Genomic DNA, 16798 nt, shown 5'->3' on the forward strand with positions numbered 1-16798 from the left:
CAGCTCTTAAACTGTCCTCGTCTTTACGTTTCACATCAGTCAGCGTTGGTGAAGCCGTGACCTTGGAATGTTTCTATGCAGATGATAGTGTGACGGTGATGTCTTACTGGTATAAACAAACTCTGGGACAGAAACCGCAGCTGGTGTCTAGATTTTATAAACATGACAAATATGCTACTTTTAATGATGAATTTAAGAACAATCCACGTTTTGAAGTGGAAACTGCAAGCGGTAGAAATAACTTGAAGATCTCAGATGTGCAAATTTCAGACTCAGCTACCTACTACTGCATAAATAGCTTCTTAACCGTGTATGAATTCACGGAAGGCACTTATATCCATGTAAAAGGTTCAGGTTTGAGCATCTCAGCTTTGGTCCATCAGTCAGCATCTGAGAGCGTCCAGCCAGGAGGCTCAGTGACTCTGAACTGTACAGTACACACTGGGACCTGTGATGGAGAACACAGTGTTTACTGGTTCAAAACCTCTGAAGAATCTCAGCCAGGACTCATTTACACCCATGGAGGCAGGAATGATCAGTGTGAGAAGAAACCCAACACACAAACACACACCTGTGTCTACAACCTGCCAATGAAGAGCCTGGATCTTTCTCATGCTGGGACCTACTACTGTGCTGTGGCCTCATGTGGACACATACTGTTTGGAGACGGGACCAAGCTGGACCTTGAAGGTAAATAACCTAGTAGCAGATTTTAAAATGGTGATGGATAATTTATAATCCAATTTGAGGGGAAAGTGCTGAAAAATGTTTCCTAATGTTCATCTGCAGATGAGATGAACTCTCTGGTCTTGGTGTATTTCATGAGTGGAGCTTTGGCATTCATCTCCCTTCTGAGTGTTTTCCTGGCTTACATGGCAATGTACAAAACAAACAGTTGCCAATGTACAGGTGGGCTTAGCTGTTATTCTTTAAGATTTTGTGTTTGTTCAATGTGTGTGATACCAAAGAGCATTAAGGAACTAATTTTGTTGATATGATTAATTAATTCAACTTAATTAAGACAATAGTAACTATCGAACAATCAATGTGTATTGACACAACAAAGCAGGCATCAAATGATAATAATAACGGGTCTTCTCACCATAAGCATAGTGGATTTCGAGGACAACTTTTTTTGTGTTTTTTAAAAACCAGATTCTCAAGCTAGATCCTCAGCTGCCTCGGCTCCCATCGCAGAGGTGAGTTAGTGTTTTGCTACCATGACCATAACGTATTCAATAGCGAGAACACAAAAGAGCAAAATGCAACACTTTGACAATATCCAGTTCAATTTATACCAGCCTATTCTTGTTCCTGGAGCATCAAATGTCACAGATTTGTCACGACCCTCTGCATTCAGCACCAGATTCATCAGCTCTTTAACTGTAAACCTGTCCACTTTGAAATAAGATTCTCAGAGCAAGTGCTCCATTATAAACAGCACTATGCTCTGAAGTTGGTGCTGTTACTGTGTCTAGATTTAACTGCATTCAAATATGTAAAATAAATATATGAATGTATGAGTATATGTGCTATGCAAATAAAATTGTTATAACTATTTTTTGTTAGTAATATGGCAGTTAACTCTTTTTTATTGTGTTCCCAGGGATACCAAGATGCAGACAACATCCATTATGCTGCTTTAAGAGAGAACCAGGCCAACAGATCAATGAGACAAAGAGACGACACCTGGAGTGAATGTGTGTACTCTGGTGTAAGGCATTAGAGCTGGATACTGTATCTTTCATTTGTTCTTTGTGATACTAGAAGTGACAATTTAATCAGTTTTCTTCTCCACACACTGAATGTAGAGATTTAGCTTGCAAAACTCAAATTAAACATATAAATAAGGTTTATTTGATCTAGGTGTCATATTTCCAGTCTCGCTATACTTGTAGTCAACAATGCACAAACCAACCACAACCACACATAACTAATAGAGAGAGAGAGAGAGAGAGAGAGAGAGAGAGAGAGAGAGAGAGAGAGAGAGAGAGAGAGAGAGAGAGAGAGAGTTTGCATGACTAGAAATTGAACATAAAAACAAAGAGTTATACCTGATGTTGAAGGCGTTACGTTTTCCCCTTCACATAACATAATCTGTTTTTTATTTGTTGTTATCTTCAGCAACACTTTCTCGGGAGTGAGTGTGACACAATCGGTATGGCACTGTAAACATCAAGCATGTCTGACTCCTTCATCGGAGAGCATAACAGACAACATCACCCACCAATGCATTTTATATAAACACGTTGCATTCGGCCCAAGCTTATGTGTGCGTATCGTTGTCTATTATTATTCACAGATTGTTAACCACAAACCCAGAGATGTAAGAACCTTATTGTAAGCCTCACTTTGGTCAGCAGTCAAAGATTAGCTCTCAATAAGCTTTGGTTGTGCACATCTCTTGGACCCTCTGTTCTCTTTGGTTTCAAACAGGAAGTATCTGCAGTGGTGTCGTGCAAAGCAGCCACATGTTATACCTATACCTATTTTAGTAGATTATAAAAGGAAAAACCTAAAACAGGGTCTGCTCAAATAATAACTACTGTAGTAATCTACACTTAGCAACTGTGTAACATTAGTGTATATGCATCATTAGATGTTTTTTTTGTCTCTATCATTTTGAACGCAGTGTAACTGTATTGCTAAAACCCTCAAGACCACGTAGAGCCTGTTGTTTGTTCTGCAAAAATGCGCTCTGTGTGAGAGCTGACTTAGTACAGGTTGTGCACACGCCACAGATCCCACCTCCATGCTCGCGCATGTGAAAATATCACAGGCACATGCCTCAAGCTAGGCATACGTTAAATGACGTTAGCAGTTGCTATCTATGAGTAAGTTAGTCAGCCTGCCTCCATTTAGCATGTACTCCATGCCATTTATTGAGAGAAGACACAGGTGCATTCACAGGAATCTGGTGTACGCGCACTAACGAGCACTCGTGGATGAGCTTGTGGTAGAGGGGGAGGGGCATGACAGTTGTAAACTTTAGAAATTTGACTGAGTTAACTCGATCGGCCATACTTGCCAACTGCAGCTTTAACAAATACAACCACTGAAAAGATATGTTTAGCTAGACACATGCCTCTATGGACTGTTCAACTACTTTGATCCAGACTCAAATACCTCAACAACTGTTGAGGATTAATCCTACTGATTTTGGTGCTCCCTTGAATTTTCTTCTAGCACCATCTTGTCATTGACATTGACGTTTTATGTTACATGTCTCAACAACTATCAGATGGATTTCCATAGAATCTGGAACAAATACCTGTGGTGTCCAGAGGATAACAACTGTTGACTTTGGTGATCCTGGACTTTTCCCATAGAGCCACCAGCTGACCACTACCTCCAAATTGTGTTCACTGAAGACACCTAGAAATGTTTGAATGCGGGAAGCCAGTGTGGGATCATGTCCTTGTTGTTGCACTAGCTCCTTGATGACAGGTCAAAAGAACCCAGGTGATGCAAATTACTGTTTGAAGTTATGGGTATCTACATGTATGTAAATAAGACAGTTTAGGGGTATTTGGAATACTAAACCTAACCCTGTTCCTGTTACCTTAATGACATAGACATTTTAATCCAAAAAATATCTACCTAAACCAAGTTATCGTAGTGTCTGAACCTATAACCAACTGTTAGTTATAGCGCCAATATATTTATTTTTTAGTAGTGTTGTAACAGTTTCAGTATAGCACACACTAATGTTGTCGATAGATCAGAAAACAGTAGACACATTATCTGTTTTTGCATTTAATTTTGGAGAACTTTATGGTCATTATGATGCGTGGGAGGAGACACAGCCTCAAAGGCTAAAGTAAAGGGTCAGATTACATGAAAGACTGTAATATAAATGCCTGCAGCCTTACTCTGCATGTTGGGTACATATAGTCATTGGGTATACAGGGAAGTGAGCGAGATGACAGTGACATTCTTTGCCCTGTAACTTTAATTACATGCAGCAGTTGTGCATAGCAAAATGTTTCATTTGGACACTGCTCCTCCTATAAATGCAGACATGAAATGAAGCACTCACTATACTCTATATAGTATACCTCATAACCCACCTACCCCAATGATTTAGCTTGTGTCTCCGAAGGTCTCCTGTGGTTTTCAGCAGGATGGAGACGTGGGGGTTACGTTCCTACATAAACGCTCCTTAAGCCAAAACTACTGGAACATCTTATCAAGTCTCATTTGATCACACAGCAAGGGCTAACACTAACATTAATACCAGGAATATATATAAAAAATACTAGGAACACTTCTAATGCAAACTCTTGGAACACTACTTGGTTGAAATACTATTTAAAGTATTATTTATGACAACAAAAACAATAGGTTGAATAAAGTGGTTGCAAAAGCTGTTTGGAACATCAGAATATTAGAATAAAAAGTACTCAAACAAGCAGATGCATGCTGGAATTTAAAGATTATCATTAATTGTATTATTAATAATAGTAAAGTAAATCTATTTTTGTAGGCAGAAGTGTGTTAAATTTTGGTTAGTTCAGCAAAACATCGTGAAGTGTTGACTCAATACGGTCTATTTTTCAATTTTATAAATACTCATCATAATTATCATTAAAGTTTTTTACTGACGGATAAATTATCAGACCTGCATGTTACTGTATCTGCTGGACATAATGATGTTCAGTCCGGTGCCAAATCTGGAGCACAATTTGACCCAATGGTACATCTTTACTGCTGTATGCTGTATAATTATTTCCCCCAGTTTTAAATATGATATCAAGAATTTAAAAAATTGTTATTTTTCTTATCCACCTTTCACCTTGTGAATCTTCTCATGAAACAAACTTGACACGTAAGAGTCCATTGAACATGTGATCATGTTTCCTAAAAAGGACGTGTCACTTCATGTTAGCCAATCAAACACAGTCTTGTCTCTGAAGAGTGGAGAAAAGATCAAGATTTTTTATTTCACTTGGATATTTGAACACGATGACACCTCCAAAGTGTGTCTTCTATCTGACATGTCTGTTCTTGGCAAAAATGGGTAAGTTTTAGTAGCTCCAGTTTCTGTTTTTCATGCAGAATTCCATCCGATTTTTTAAATGTGTGTTGACCTTGTCTTTCATTTCACTTCAGCTAATTTGACTGCTCTGACATCATTCTCATCCGTTGGTCAAGAGATACGTTTTGTATCAGCGAATGTCGGAGACAATGTGACTTTGCAATATTTCTATGAAAGTGCTTATTCATCATGGCTTTACTGGTATAAGCAAACTCTTGGGCAGAAGCCGAGGCTCATCTCTGCCTTCTATGTGTTTGGTACAAAACCCTTTTTTTTTCATGAATTCAAGGACAATCCACGCTTCACAGTGGAGACTGGAAACAAATCGAATCACTTGACAATTTTTGATTTGGACATTTCAGACTCAGCTACTTACAACTGTGTAAGCATTTCATCAAATATCCTGAATTTTGAAGAGACCATTATTATCAGTGTCAAGGGTTCAGGTTTGAACGTCCCAGCTTTGGTCCACCAGTCAGCATCTGAGAGCGTCCAGCCAGGAGGCTCAGTGACTCTGAACTGTACAGTACACACTGGGACCTGTGATGGAGAACACAGTGTTTACTGGTTCAAAACCTCTGAAGAATGTCAGCCAGGACTCATTTACACCCATGGAGGCAGGAATGATCAGTGTGAGAGGAAACCCAACACACAAACACACACCTGTGTCTACAACCTGCCAATGAAGAGCCTGGATCTTTCTCATGCTGGGACCTACTACTGTGCTGTGGCCTCATGTGGACACATACTGTTTGGAGACGGGACCAAGCTGGACTTTGAAGGTACCTAACTTTATAATCTCCTTTATGGTTATGTTCCAATAAAAAAATGTTTAACCAGGGATAACATTTGAAAGCTCTTTCTGATGTCCGTCTCTTTACAGCTGAGGTGGACTCTCTTGGCTTGGTGTATTTTTTGAGTGGAGCTTTAGCATTCACCACCATCACCAGTGTTTTACTGGCTTTCTCAGTGTGCAAGATGATCAGAAGAAACAACTGCAATTCAACAGGTAACTTGTACTGCTTGTTCATGATAGCTTATGTTCACTAAATATAACTTTTTAAATAAAGTAAATCTATCTTTCACAACCAGAGTGCAAGGCACGATTATCCGCTCCCTCCACAGCCGATCAAGAGGTGAAATGTGGTTTAATATCCCACTTCTTCAAATCGAACAATTTTTTGTTGATATTATTATTGCGATATCCTAATCCACTTTTACATATTTTGTTATCAGGGTTACAGAAACGCAGAAAACCTTCATTATGCTGCTATAAGTGTCCACCTGCCCAACAGATCAAGAAGACAGAGGAACAACACCAACGATGAATGTGTGTACTCCAGTGTAAAGCAGTAGAAGTGCGCGTTCATTTCTGCTTTTTCAATAAAGATGGATTTCTTTGTATTTCAACTGTGATGTAAAATCAGTGGTGATTGCTCTAAGTCTGCAAGGGAAGCTCAGCTTACCCTAAAATGTCTTCCAAAAAAAGAAAAAAAAAGTGGCGAAATATGTACTGCTGTGTGAACATTTCATTGACTAAATACGCAATAGAAAGCCTTCATCTTTTGTTCAGAATCAGCTACTTATCACAGGTAACCGGCGCTCGACTTCTACTGACTTCAATGGGGAAGCCTAGAGCGGGTTGTTCCACTGAAGAGAAACTAGACGCTCATTGGATAAATGATAGGCTTTGTCCCGCCCATCGGACACAGGGCAGTGGGCTTGCTGGAGGCTTGGCTTTTGCATGATGATTGGATGAGCTGTCTGAGGCGGAATCCTTTTTTGATTGACAGCTAAACGAGCAAATCAGCATTTTCCAAATTTTTCCTTCTGTTGTTCTGAACTGATCCGGAGACTTTACCGATCCCCAGTGACTTTGTCTTTGTTAAAAACGACTAGCGTTGTTTGGTGACTCTGTTCCGTCACTCTGCGGTTTCTTTTCCGAGCGAGCAGTGGCAGCTGCAGAGCTTCTCCCCCCCGTCACCATCACTCACACTAACAGGCGGTCAAACTTCACAGTAGCCTGGCGCAGCAGCTCCAGCTGGGCCAAGCAGCCTAGCTCTGCTGCCATTCAGAGGACACTGGTCAAGTCCTTGGAAAAGATGCCTAGTTGGTACGACAAGGTCACAGATCATTTTTTGGAAATGGAACAAAGGGTAGAATTTACATATAAATAAACAAACACATTTATGATGTTTCTGGAAAACATAGCTTCCCTTCCTTGAAAGACCAGCAGACTGATAGACTGATTTAGATGTAAATTGTAGTTGCTCAAATTTAAACCATCAGCTGTATGCCATTATTCAATACCAATGATGGAAGATGTTTGCACTTTATGTCATGAGGTAGGAAGTATGGTTGGGGTGGTGGCTGTGTGTACATGATCTTTCCTTTTTATTAATCATAGTCATAGTCAAATCATAGTGTTCATGCATATATATTGTTGACAGCAATATTTTTAAAACATTGCCATTGGATTTAACAATGTTATCTGGAGTCATGGAATTAGAGGATAAACTATGTTAAATTCAACCAAACCAAATCATGTATGGTATATGTTTTTGTATTTCCATTCGGGTCATTAATCATTAAATAAAGCTTTTATATGTATGGGACACTTTGATGTTTAGACAATCCATTTCCAAAATTCATACATACATATACAGTATGAACCAGTGTCAAGGACAAAATGTCAGGAGAATCCGGTCTAAGTTATAGTCGGAGTTTCTTTTTCACAGTTTTGGCAAATGCAATGGAGGGAATAAATGATGCAGATTACACTGCAAAGACTTAGATAGTTCACAGTTTCGTCCTAAAGAACCCAGTCTCTTGCTGTTCATGAATTTTTCCGATGACTCGGGCATCGCACCTCACAGACAGACATTTTTGAATGTTGTAATCTCTCTTGCCCTCTTTGTGTAAATGACTGTAGAGATTTTAAACATGGAGTGTTTATTTTTGTCACATTATAATTAATATGCTTTCACTGTGCTTGTATAGAAGTTAAATAAATATGATTTAGCGCTTCAAATTATTATCAATTTAACACAGAGGGCATAATTAAATGATGTTACAGATAAGCTCCAGGTTAAAAATAGGTGCTTTAAGATGAGAGGGGTCAGCCCCCGGAGTGGAAAATTACAGAGTAGGGAGTGTTCTTTCTACAGGAACTGGCTGTTCATTGGAGGAACCGTGTGCCCAGGGGGTGGAGGATTCACCTCCTGAACAAATGAGAGCTTGTCTGGGAGTGATGGATAGTCCAAAGTCTGGACCAGGGGCTGACTCAGCAACATTCTGAACCAATCACAACAACCCAATGAACTTTATTGCTGTACAATTATTTTGTGTAAGGGGGGCTCTGGGCTTTTTCTGGCTCATTGGTTGCAGCAACAGCTTGGCTGATTGCCAGGATGACTGCGATTGCTGACCCAAGAGCGACCCCTTGGCAAAGCAGATAGTTCTTTGCTGTTTATATAATAAAAGTTTTACCTTAAGTAGTATGGCTTTCCTTATAATAAAAAAAAGAACACATTATGACCCTTCTTCTTCACCCGGTGAGGTTTGTTTTTCTTCAGCTCTTTACTGCCGCAGCGTGATAGAAACATCATCAACACACCCATTTGCTCTCCATGAATACATCCGAGAATCAGCGGCTCTAATCAAATGCACACACACACACACATGATTAAACAGTCTTTGCTGGGGGAGTAAACGCTGTTTGATGTCCAGGGTGACAGAATCCAACAGTTGCGTTCTCGCATACAGCCCTATCGGGTAATGTCTAGATAATTTCAAGTTTGCAGTGCATGAGTCTAAGGCTTATGTGCATGTGTGTTCACTACCTGTTAGCAATCCCTCTGGCCTATTCATCCCTGAGTAGCAACAACAATGAGTGATTTAGTGGTGAACGTCAACTGTTTTGGCATTAGAGTAAAATGGCACAGGGACATGGTAGAACCAAAATAAGCTTTCCAGTGCTTGGTGGCTTGTTTGCACACACCGATCAGGTCTTAGAGGGCGTCTTGTTGAACTGATTATGTTACAGAGCAGGCTGAAGGGATCTCTCACAACTTTACAAGAGTGTAAACTTTCTTGTTCAACCGGTCGTAGGAAAGGACCCACGTGTGATTTATGAAACATTCGTATCGAACCTATCTCAGTGTACGAATGAGCGGGCCTTGATAAATGCTGCGGCTGAATTCAATCGTCATTAACATGTTACGCCCTTAAATATTCCTGGTTCGGAGGCCTCGCCCACTGAGGTCAAACACGGAGATGAGGAACGCAGGTTAGAAAAGAAACTTTTCCAAGGATGGTGAAAAGCTGAGGTTTTTTAATTATTTTTCAGCCAGGTTTTGCTGTGCTGCACCGCAAATACACAGGCTGAAATGTGCGTACACGATCTCAGACCAGATGTGAGATTTGATCGTAGCTCTCGCTCACGTCCAAATTGATAAATGCTGAAGTTTGCCAGGAAATGGTCGTACGCATGTTTTTCTGCCGTACATTTGTTTGATAAATAAGGGCCATTGTGAAACAATCATTATGCATGCTAAAAGGTTTTTTCCACTATAAACTATACTACTCTGTCAACATGCATAGAAAAAATGTTGACTCCCCATACTTTTTTTATGTATCTCTTTCAGTGTTTGTTCATTTTGTGGTTTTCAGCAGGATGTCAGGGTGTTTGTACTCTCGAAGGGATATCATTAAAATGACTTAAGCAGAGGTGTCCGGTGGCTTAGTGGTAAGAGCAGGCGTGCCATATACAGAGGCTAACGGGCTTCTCTGCTCCACAGCTGTACTATGAAAATAAAGCCATGAAAGGGCAAAACCAAATAGAAGTGGTTTTATTTGACTTGTGCTACTAGTCCAGTATAATGAGGTTAATGGAGTTGCATCAAATACTAGAAAAAAGATTAGAAAAAAAGCCAAAAATTACCTTTTTTACCTGTTTATATTGGATAAGAAGATCAGTTTTTTTGTTGGTTTCTAAATCTAAGGCCAAGGTGGGGGTATGTTATGTCCTTCATATGTCTCTTACATCACGTTAACCTTAAACTTAAAATTACCCAACAACTTGAGACACTGAGTGGCAGTGAACATGTGATGTTTCCTGAGTATGACACAGCATCACTTCAGGTTGGCCAATCAAACGCAGTCTCGTCTCTAAAAAGTGTAGAAAGGCTCGATGTTCTTTCCTTTCACGCAGCAAATTAAACATGATGACATCGTCAGTGCTTGCTCTTTTTCTCACATGTCATTTTTTATGGGAAATGGGTAAGTTGTTCTTTTGTTACTTGTATCTTTCAGTGAAGGATAACTCCTTATTCAAATGTTTTGAATATTTTTCGCATACTGATTACTCTGAATTGTGTCACTCTACATTTGCTCTGTCTCTTATTTCACTTCAGCTCAAACGGCTGATCTGTCCTCATCTGTTCATCAGGACAGTGGTTTTGTATCAGCTAAACCAATGGAGGACTTGACTTTGCAATGTTTCTATGAAGGTGCTGTTTCTGCAAGGCTCTACTGGTATAAACAAACTCTGGGGCAGAAACCAATACTCATCTCGTCTTTCTATATGTATGATAAAAAGTTTTATTTCTATGGAGAGTTTAAGAACAATTCACGCTTCACACTAGCTATTGACAAAGGTAAAAATCACTTGACCATCACAGATTTGCGAATTTCAGACTCAGCTACTTACTTCTGCATAAGTTGCTATCTATACACAATCGAAATTTCCGAGAGCATTTTAGTCCATGTAAAGGGTTCAGATTTAAACGTCCCAGCTTTGGTCCACCAGTCAGCATCTGAGAGCGTCCAGCCAGGAGGCTCAGTGACTCTGAACTGTACAGTACACACTGGGACCTGTGATGGAGAACACAGTGTTTACTGGTTCAAAACCTCTGAAGAATCTCAGCCAGGACTCATTTACACCCATGGAGGCAGGAATGATCAGTGTGAGAACAAACCCAACACACAAACACACACCTGTGACTACAACCTGCCAATGAAGAGCCTGGATCTTTCTCATGCTGGGACCTACTACTGTGCTGTTGCCTCATGTGGACACATACTGTTTGGAGACGGGACCAAGCTGGAGTTTGAAGGTTAGTTACTTTTCTAGCAAAGGTTGTTGCATCTGAGAAGTCTTCCTTGGTACTTTCTAGACAAACTTGGGATAAAAACCTGCTCAAAACTATGTGTCTGAAGTCGAGCTCTCTACAGATGAGGTGGACTCCCTCGTGTTGGTGGATTTCTGGCGTGGGGCTTCGACAGTCACCTCCATCCTGTGTGTTTTACTGGCGTTCTCAGTGTGTATGATGAACAAGACATACTGCTGCCAATATACAGGTAACTGGCACGGTTTGTATCTGACAGCTTGTATTCACTTCACATGGCTTTTGGATGAAATAGCTTTTTTCTATTTCACCAGCAGAGTCTCAAAGAAGATTTCCAGCACCCTCCTCTGTAGATGCAAAGGTGAATACAATTTGTTTACCGTAAATGGACAGCTGCAATAACACCTTTGTATTGCACAATAAATTGTTACCTAGATATTTTCATTTTTTATTTTCTGTCAAGGAAGAAAATAATAATCAACTGATGTATGTTTTGTTACCAGGATTACAAACACAGAGAAAACCTCTATTATGCTGCTTTAAGTGTCAACCTGCCCAACAGATCAAGGAGACAGACGGATCAGACCTGGAGTGAATGTGTTTACTGTGGAGTAAATCACATAACACATATGTAGTGGTATGTAGATTTATATCCAAGTTTGAAATGAATATGCTTTTATAGATTCTTTGTGGGGCGGCAGGGTGATGTGGTGTTTAGCACTGTCGCCTCACAGCAAGAGGGTTCCTGGTTTGAATCCCTGCTCTTTGGATTCCTCCCAACAATCCAAAGACATGCAGGTGTTAGGTTAATTGATGCCCATAGGTGTGAAGGGTTGTCTTTCTCTGTTTGTCTCTATGTGTCCTGTGATAGACTGGCGTCCTATCCGGCTGGATCCCGCCTCACGCCCGATGTCAGCTGGGATCAGCTCCAGTCTCCCTGTGACCCTGATAGGGACAAGCGGTTGAAGATGGATAGAGATTCTTTGTGATTTGCAACCGTTATTAAATCTTCTTTTTTTTCTGTGTGGTCTAAAGCAGGATATATCAACAATGCTCTTGTAAATAAATACAATTATAATTAATTTTTTATACATATAAATAAATGTTTTTTATGACCTATCCAGTACATTTAGAAGGTTCATTGATGCTGTAAAAATACATTCTCACTCCCAACTCATCATATACAGCCACTTGGTCAAAACCCCCTGGGGTGTCTTTTTAGTGCTCTTGGTACCACGCTTCTCAACTTGCAGGGTAGGGTTAAGAAATGTGGTTTGGGTTCAACTTAGTATGTGTGTTTCATGACTTACAAACGTGGGTCAAAGTCCTGTGTTTGTTTGACCCATCCATTCACCCCGACCTACTTCAAATGTGGACTTTGTTGCTCTTTATACTAAGTCATCTCACAGTGCCATGGTTGACCAGTTGAAAGCCCAGTGCGTCACAGACGCTGAAGGGTGTCTTGTGTGTCAGTTTCAGACGCTGAGGTCCCCCGACCAAGCTGCTGTAGCTGATGAGTTGAGAGTGAGAACGGGTTGATAAAAGTCATTCACATGCTTTTACAGGAATAAGTTCACCTTGAACTTTTTGTGTTTATCGTCATTGTTTTTTTTTAACCAAATCATGTGTTTTTTGTATGTTAAACTGATGTTGATAATAAAATAAACAATAAAAATTTTAAGCACTTCCAGCGTGTGCGTGTGTGCGTGCAGAATGCACAGAGTACAGAGTGCCGTATCTTGGTCTTAAAAATCATCTTTGGCTAAGTTCACATACGGTGGAGTCGACTCATATTTATTGGTTAACAATAAATGTTAATGCCGCACATACAACCTAAAACATGAGAGGCCTGATAACAGCTTTTATCCTATCCCTTGATTTAATGGGGGACACTCGGTGCATAAAGTTTAGTGAAATGACATTGTATATGTCATGGAGGTGTCACAGTGATATGCTCAGGTTCAAACCCCAAACATAAAATACATAAAAACAGCCAGTATTCTCACACCTGATGCCTTTTACCATCACACTTTTGGTGTTGCAATCGCTCTCAGTGTCACAGCTTTTTGTGGTTTTCAGCAGGATGTAAGGTGTTTGCACTCTCACACAAATGGCCCTTAATCCAAAGACCACTTGCAGTAAACATCCACTACAATAGAGTATTCATTAGGTCACATTTAACTATATGGCAACAACTAATACTAGGTTTTATAGTGAAGGTCAGAATACTTTAAAATTGGAATATTACTGACAACAATAGATAAATGTGACTCATATGTCTTTTCATATTTTTACCTCAATTGCTGTGCAAAGCTGACTGTTCGTGTATCCATGTAACATTGGATCATATGTGTGAAGGCGATGAGTAGCGTTTGTCCAGAGCCATATCTTTTGCTCACAATAGTTATTAAGGTAATAAGATTTTGCCTCTTTTTAAACGTTGCCATATTTTTTCATTAGTAGGAGGTGCTAAATATACTATGCTGTGACAGTATCAAAACACTCGATCTACAGAAATGCACACAGCCCGTATTCAGAACCTGTGCCTTCAAACTAACCGTTAGGACCTTTGTACTGTTGTGAAAGGGCCACTACAACTGCTGTTAGAGTCATTTCCTGTCTGCAATAACGGTGCAGAGCCCCCAAGAGCACAGATGCAAAAGATCAGGAGACGCTAACCAATCATTGACAGGACATCAGGTGGCACTTATGGATGCAGAATATATCTGTGGCCGATATTTATTTGGCTTATAAGTAAGACAGTTATTAGTTATTATTAATATTATAGTCAATTACAATTAATGAATCACAGAGGTGATCTGCTAACTCTCTAAACAGTGGAGTCAAAAAGCATTAGGTATATAAATTAGTCCAACAGTATGTAAAGTTATTTTGATATATTTATGTATTTCCTCTTCATGTTTTTTTCGCATTTGTACAGTTAGTAATATCAGTTACACTGTTTTGCAGAACTGGAGGTGATAACATTTATTTGATTATCACCCTTTTTAGATTTCCTGCAAAATATTTTTGTTGTTCCTTGTTTAATTTCCCTGCATTTTACTCTGCTGTTTAGACTTCTTCCTGTACACAGTCTGCCATGGAGTAACAAACACTTGCAGCTCAAGGTCACACAGAGGTCGGAATCAAGACTGTGATCTTATATCAATGAATAGTGCAAAGAAATGCCTCTTCACTATAGCATCCAGACAGTGGTGTCTCTGTTGTTTACACTAACCTGTGTATATATGCCATCAAGAGCATGCCAAACCTGTAGGTGGCAGTGTACAGAGAAGCTCAAGCCCACGTTAGCCAATGATCCATGCTCACCAGAGTCAAATAGAAATGTAAACATACTGTAGTTCGCACCTGTGATGCAGGCGCAAGTTCTGGCGCATACTGTGACATCAGCTGCCAGAAGGGTATTCTGAAATATTGTTATTTTTTTACTGTTCATAATTTGATAGAATATCCGCTGAGACTATACATCTGCTGTACTAGCATGTTTTTTTTAAAATAACCAATGTCAGGATCCCATCCTGGCACTCATTCCCGTTTCCTGTTGTTCTTGTGTTCGTCTCCCTCTGTCTGTGTTTCCCTGTATATGCCTCCCCTCTCAGTGTTTTTCTGTGTGAGACGGGAGGCGTGGTTTTCCAGACAAGCTGTTTCCAATTCCACTAATAAGCCTGTGAATGTTCTCATTTGTCCAGGTCGTCGTTATCCCCAAAGCAATTTCCGTCAAAAGCAACTGGACTTGGTTATTTGTCTAGGAAGACGTTTCACCTCTCATCCAAGAGGCTTCATCAGTTCATGTAGGCATCTGACTATTGCTTTGAGAATTCCACTAATCACCTCCTCACCAGTATAAGAAGCCGGATGTGAGACGCATTCGGTGCTAGATCGTTATATCATCTATGTGGTATCGTGTTTTGATGGTTGGCTCCCCTTTGTTCTTTGAGATTGCTACTCCGTTCCGTGTTTCGATGTTTATTTTTTCTTTGTTTCTTTTTGCTTTAGTTACCCGGGATCCTGTTCCCCTGTTTGCCTCCCAGTCTGCCTGCCTACCACCCACTTGTGTTTTTCCCGTAATCGTCTCGCTGTTGTTTGCTACCTCACCTACACTGGACACGCTCAGGAGAGCAGCATCTTCACTTGGTCCTCACTCCTTTTTCCCTTGCACACTGGACGCTGTCCCAGTTCTCCGTGTTTTTCCAGTTCCGTTCATAACAACCAAGGCACTACAACAAAACATTTTGTGAATAAAAAACAGTGAGCAAAATGAGAGAACAGTAACCATTGTGTCAGAAGAGAAGATTTCAACAATTTTTTTCTTCTCTAGGATTCAAAAATGAATAGGAAGTGTAGAGGCCATAGCTTTGAATGACTTCAGCACATCTGCGCCCACAGGACATCACTAGTTTCTCACACTGCTCTGGTTTGATCTGCGTCCATTTTTCTTCAGTCTCTTCCACAGTTCGGTAACTGTAGAGGGTTTCTAAGCCATTACTTTGTTGCCAAGGATTTTCCAGAAATTCTCTTCAAGGTTTATTCATTTCAATTCAGAGCCCACACCGTGAATGCTGAAAAATGTTTTTCTACAGAGGACAGTGGGCATGTGATCATGTTTCCTAAATAGGACTACAGTGTCACTTCTGGTTGGCCAATCAAACACAGTCTTGTCTCTAAAGAGTGGAGAAAGGATTGAGGTTCTTTTCATTCAGCATGACAATTCGATCACGATGACAACTCCAAAGTCGGTCTTCTATCTCACATGCTTGTTCTTCGGAAATGTTGGTGAGTTGTTTTTTTTTGTGACTGCTAGTTTTTCTTTTTAAGTAGCCACGACTCACAAAACGGCTTGTGATATTTCTTTATGTTTTTGATGTGTTCATTCAGTGCAGTTTCTTTGTCTCCTATCACTTCAGCTCAGTTGATTCGGAAGTCATCTGTTCGTCAAGAGAGTGGTTTTCTATCAGCTGAAACTGGAAACAACGTCACTCTACATTGTTTCTGTGAAGGTGAAGTTGCTACAAGATTTTACTGGTATAAGCAATCTCTGGGGCAAAGACCAAGACTCATCTCTAGCCTCTACAAGTTTGATACACATGGAATATTTTACAATGAATTCAGCAAGAATTCACGCTTCACATTGGATACTGAAAATAGTACATTTCACTTGAAGATAACAGATCTGGAGATTTCAGACTCAGCTACTTATTACTGCGCATATATCTATTTATACAACTTTGAATTTTTCGAGGGCACCACAGTCCATGTAAAGGGTCCAGGTGTCAACGTCCCAGCTTTGGTCCACCAGTCGGCATCTGAGAGCATCCAGCGAGGAGGCTCGGTGACTCTGAACTGTACAGTACACACTGGGACCTGTGATGGAGAACACAGTGTTTACTGGTTCAAAACCTCTGAAGAATCTCAGCCAGGACTCATTTACACCCATGGAGGCAGGAATGATCAGTGTGAGAGAAGACCCAACACACAAACACACACCTGTGTCTACAACCTGCCAATGAAGAGCCTGGATCTTTCTCATGCTGGGACCTACTACTGTGCTGTTGCCTCATGTGGACACATACTGTTTGGAGACGGGACCAAGCTGGACTTTAAAGGTAACTAA

The 16798-nt window shown here is 40.3% G+C and overlaps 2 protein-coding genes across 2 annotated transcripts; both read left to right on the forward strand.

The window, feature by feature from the left end:
* Window positions 1–10285: 10285 nt before the first annotated feature.
* LOC310963992 (uncharacterized protein) lies at window positions 10286–12424 on the forward strand (the record flags this gene model as incomplete). Its single annotated transcript, XM_083936949.1, has 4 exons — window positions 10286–10318; window positions 10453–11154; window positions 11273–11398; window positions 12420–12424. The coding sequence occupies exons 1-4, from the start codon at window positions 10315–10317 to the stop codon at window positions 12422–12424; spliced, it is 837 nt and encodes a 278-aa protein (XP_083793075.1). The 5' UTR covers window positions 10286–10314.
* A 3481-nt stretch (window positions 12425–15905) lies between these two features.
* On the forward strand, window positions 15906–16798 carry LOC310963993 (Ig heavy chain Mem5-like; the record flags this gene model as incomplete). The annotated part of the gene is made up of 2 exons (XM_083936950.1): window positions 15906–15960; window positions 16092–16798. The coding sequence occupies 2 exons, from the start codon at window positions 15906–15908 to the stop codon at window positions 16796–16798; spliced, it is 762 nt and encodes a 253-aa protein (XP_083793076.1).

Source organism: Echiichthys vipera (genome assembly GCF_963691815.1).
Source record: "Echiichthys vipera genome assembly, chromosome: 22".
NCBI classification, from domain to species: Eukaryota; Metazoa; Chordata; class Actinopteri; order Perciformes; family Trachinidae; genus Echiichthys; species Echiichthys vipera.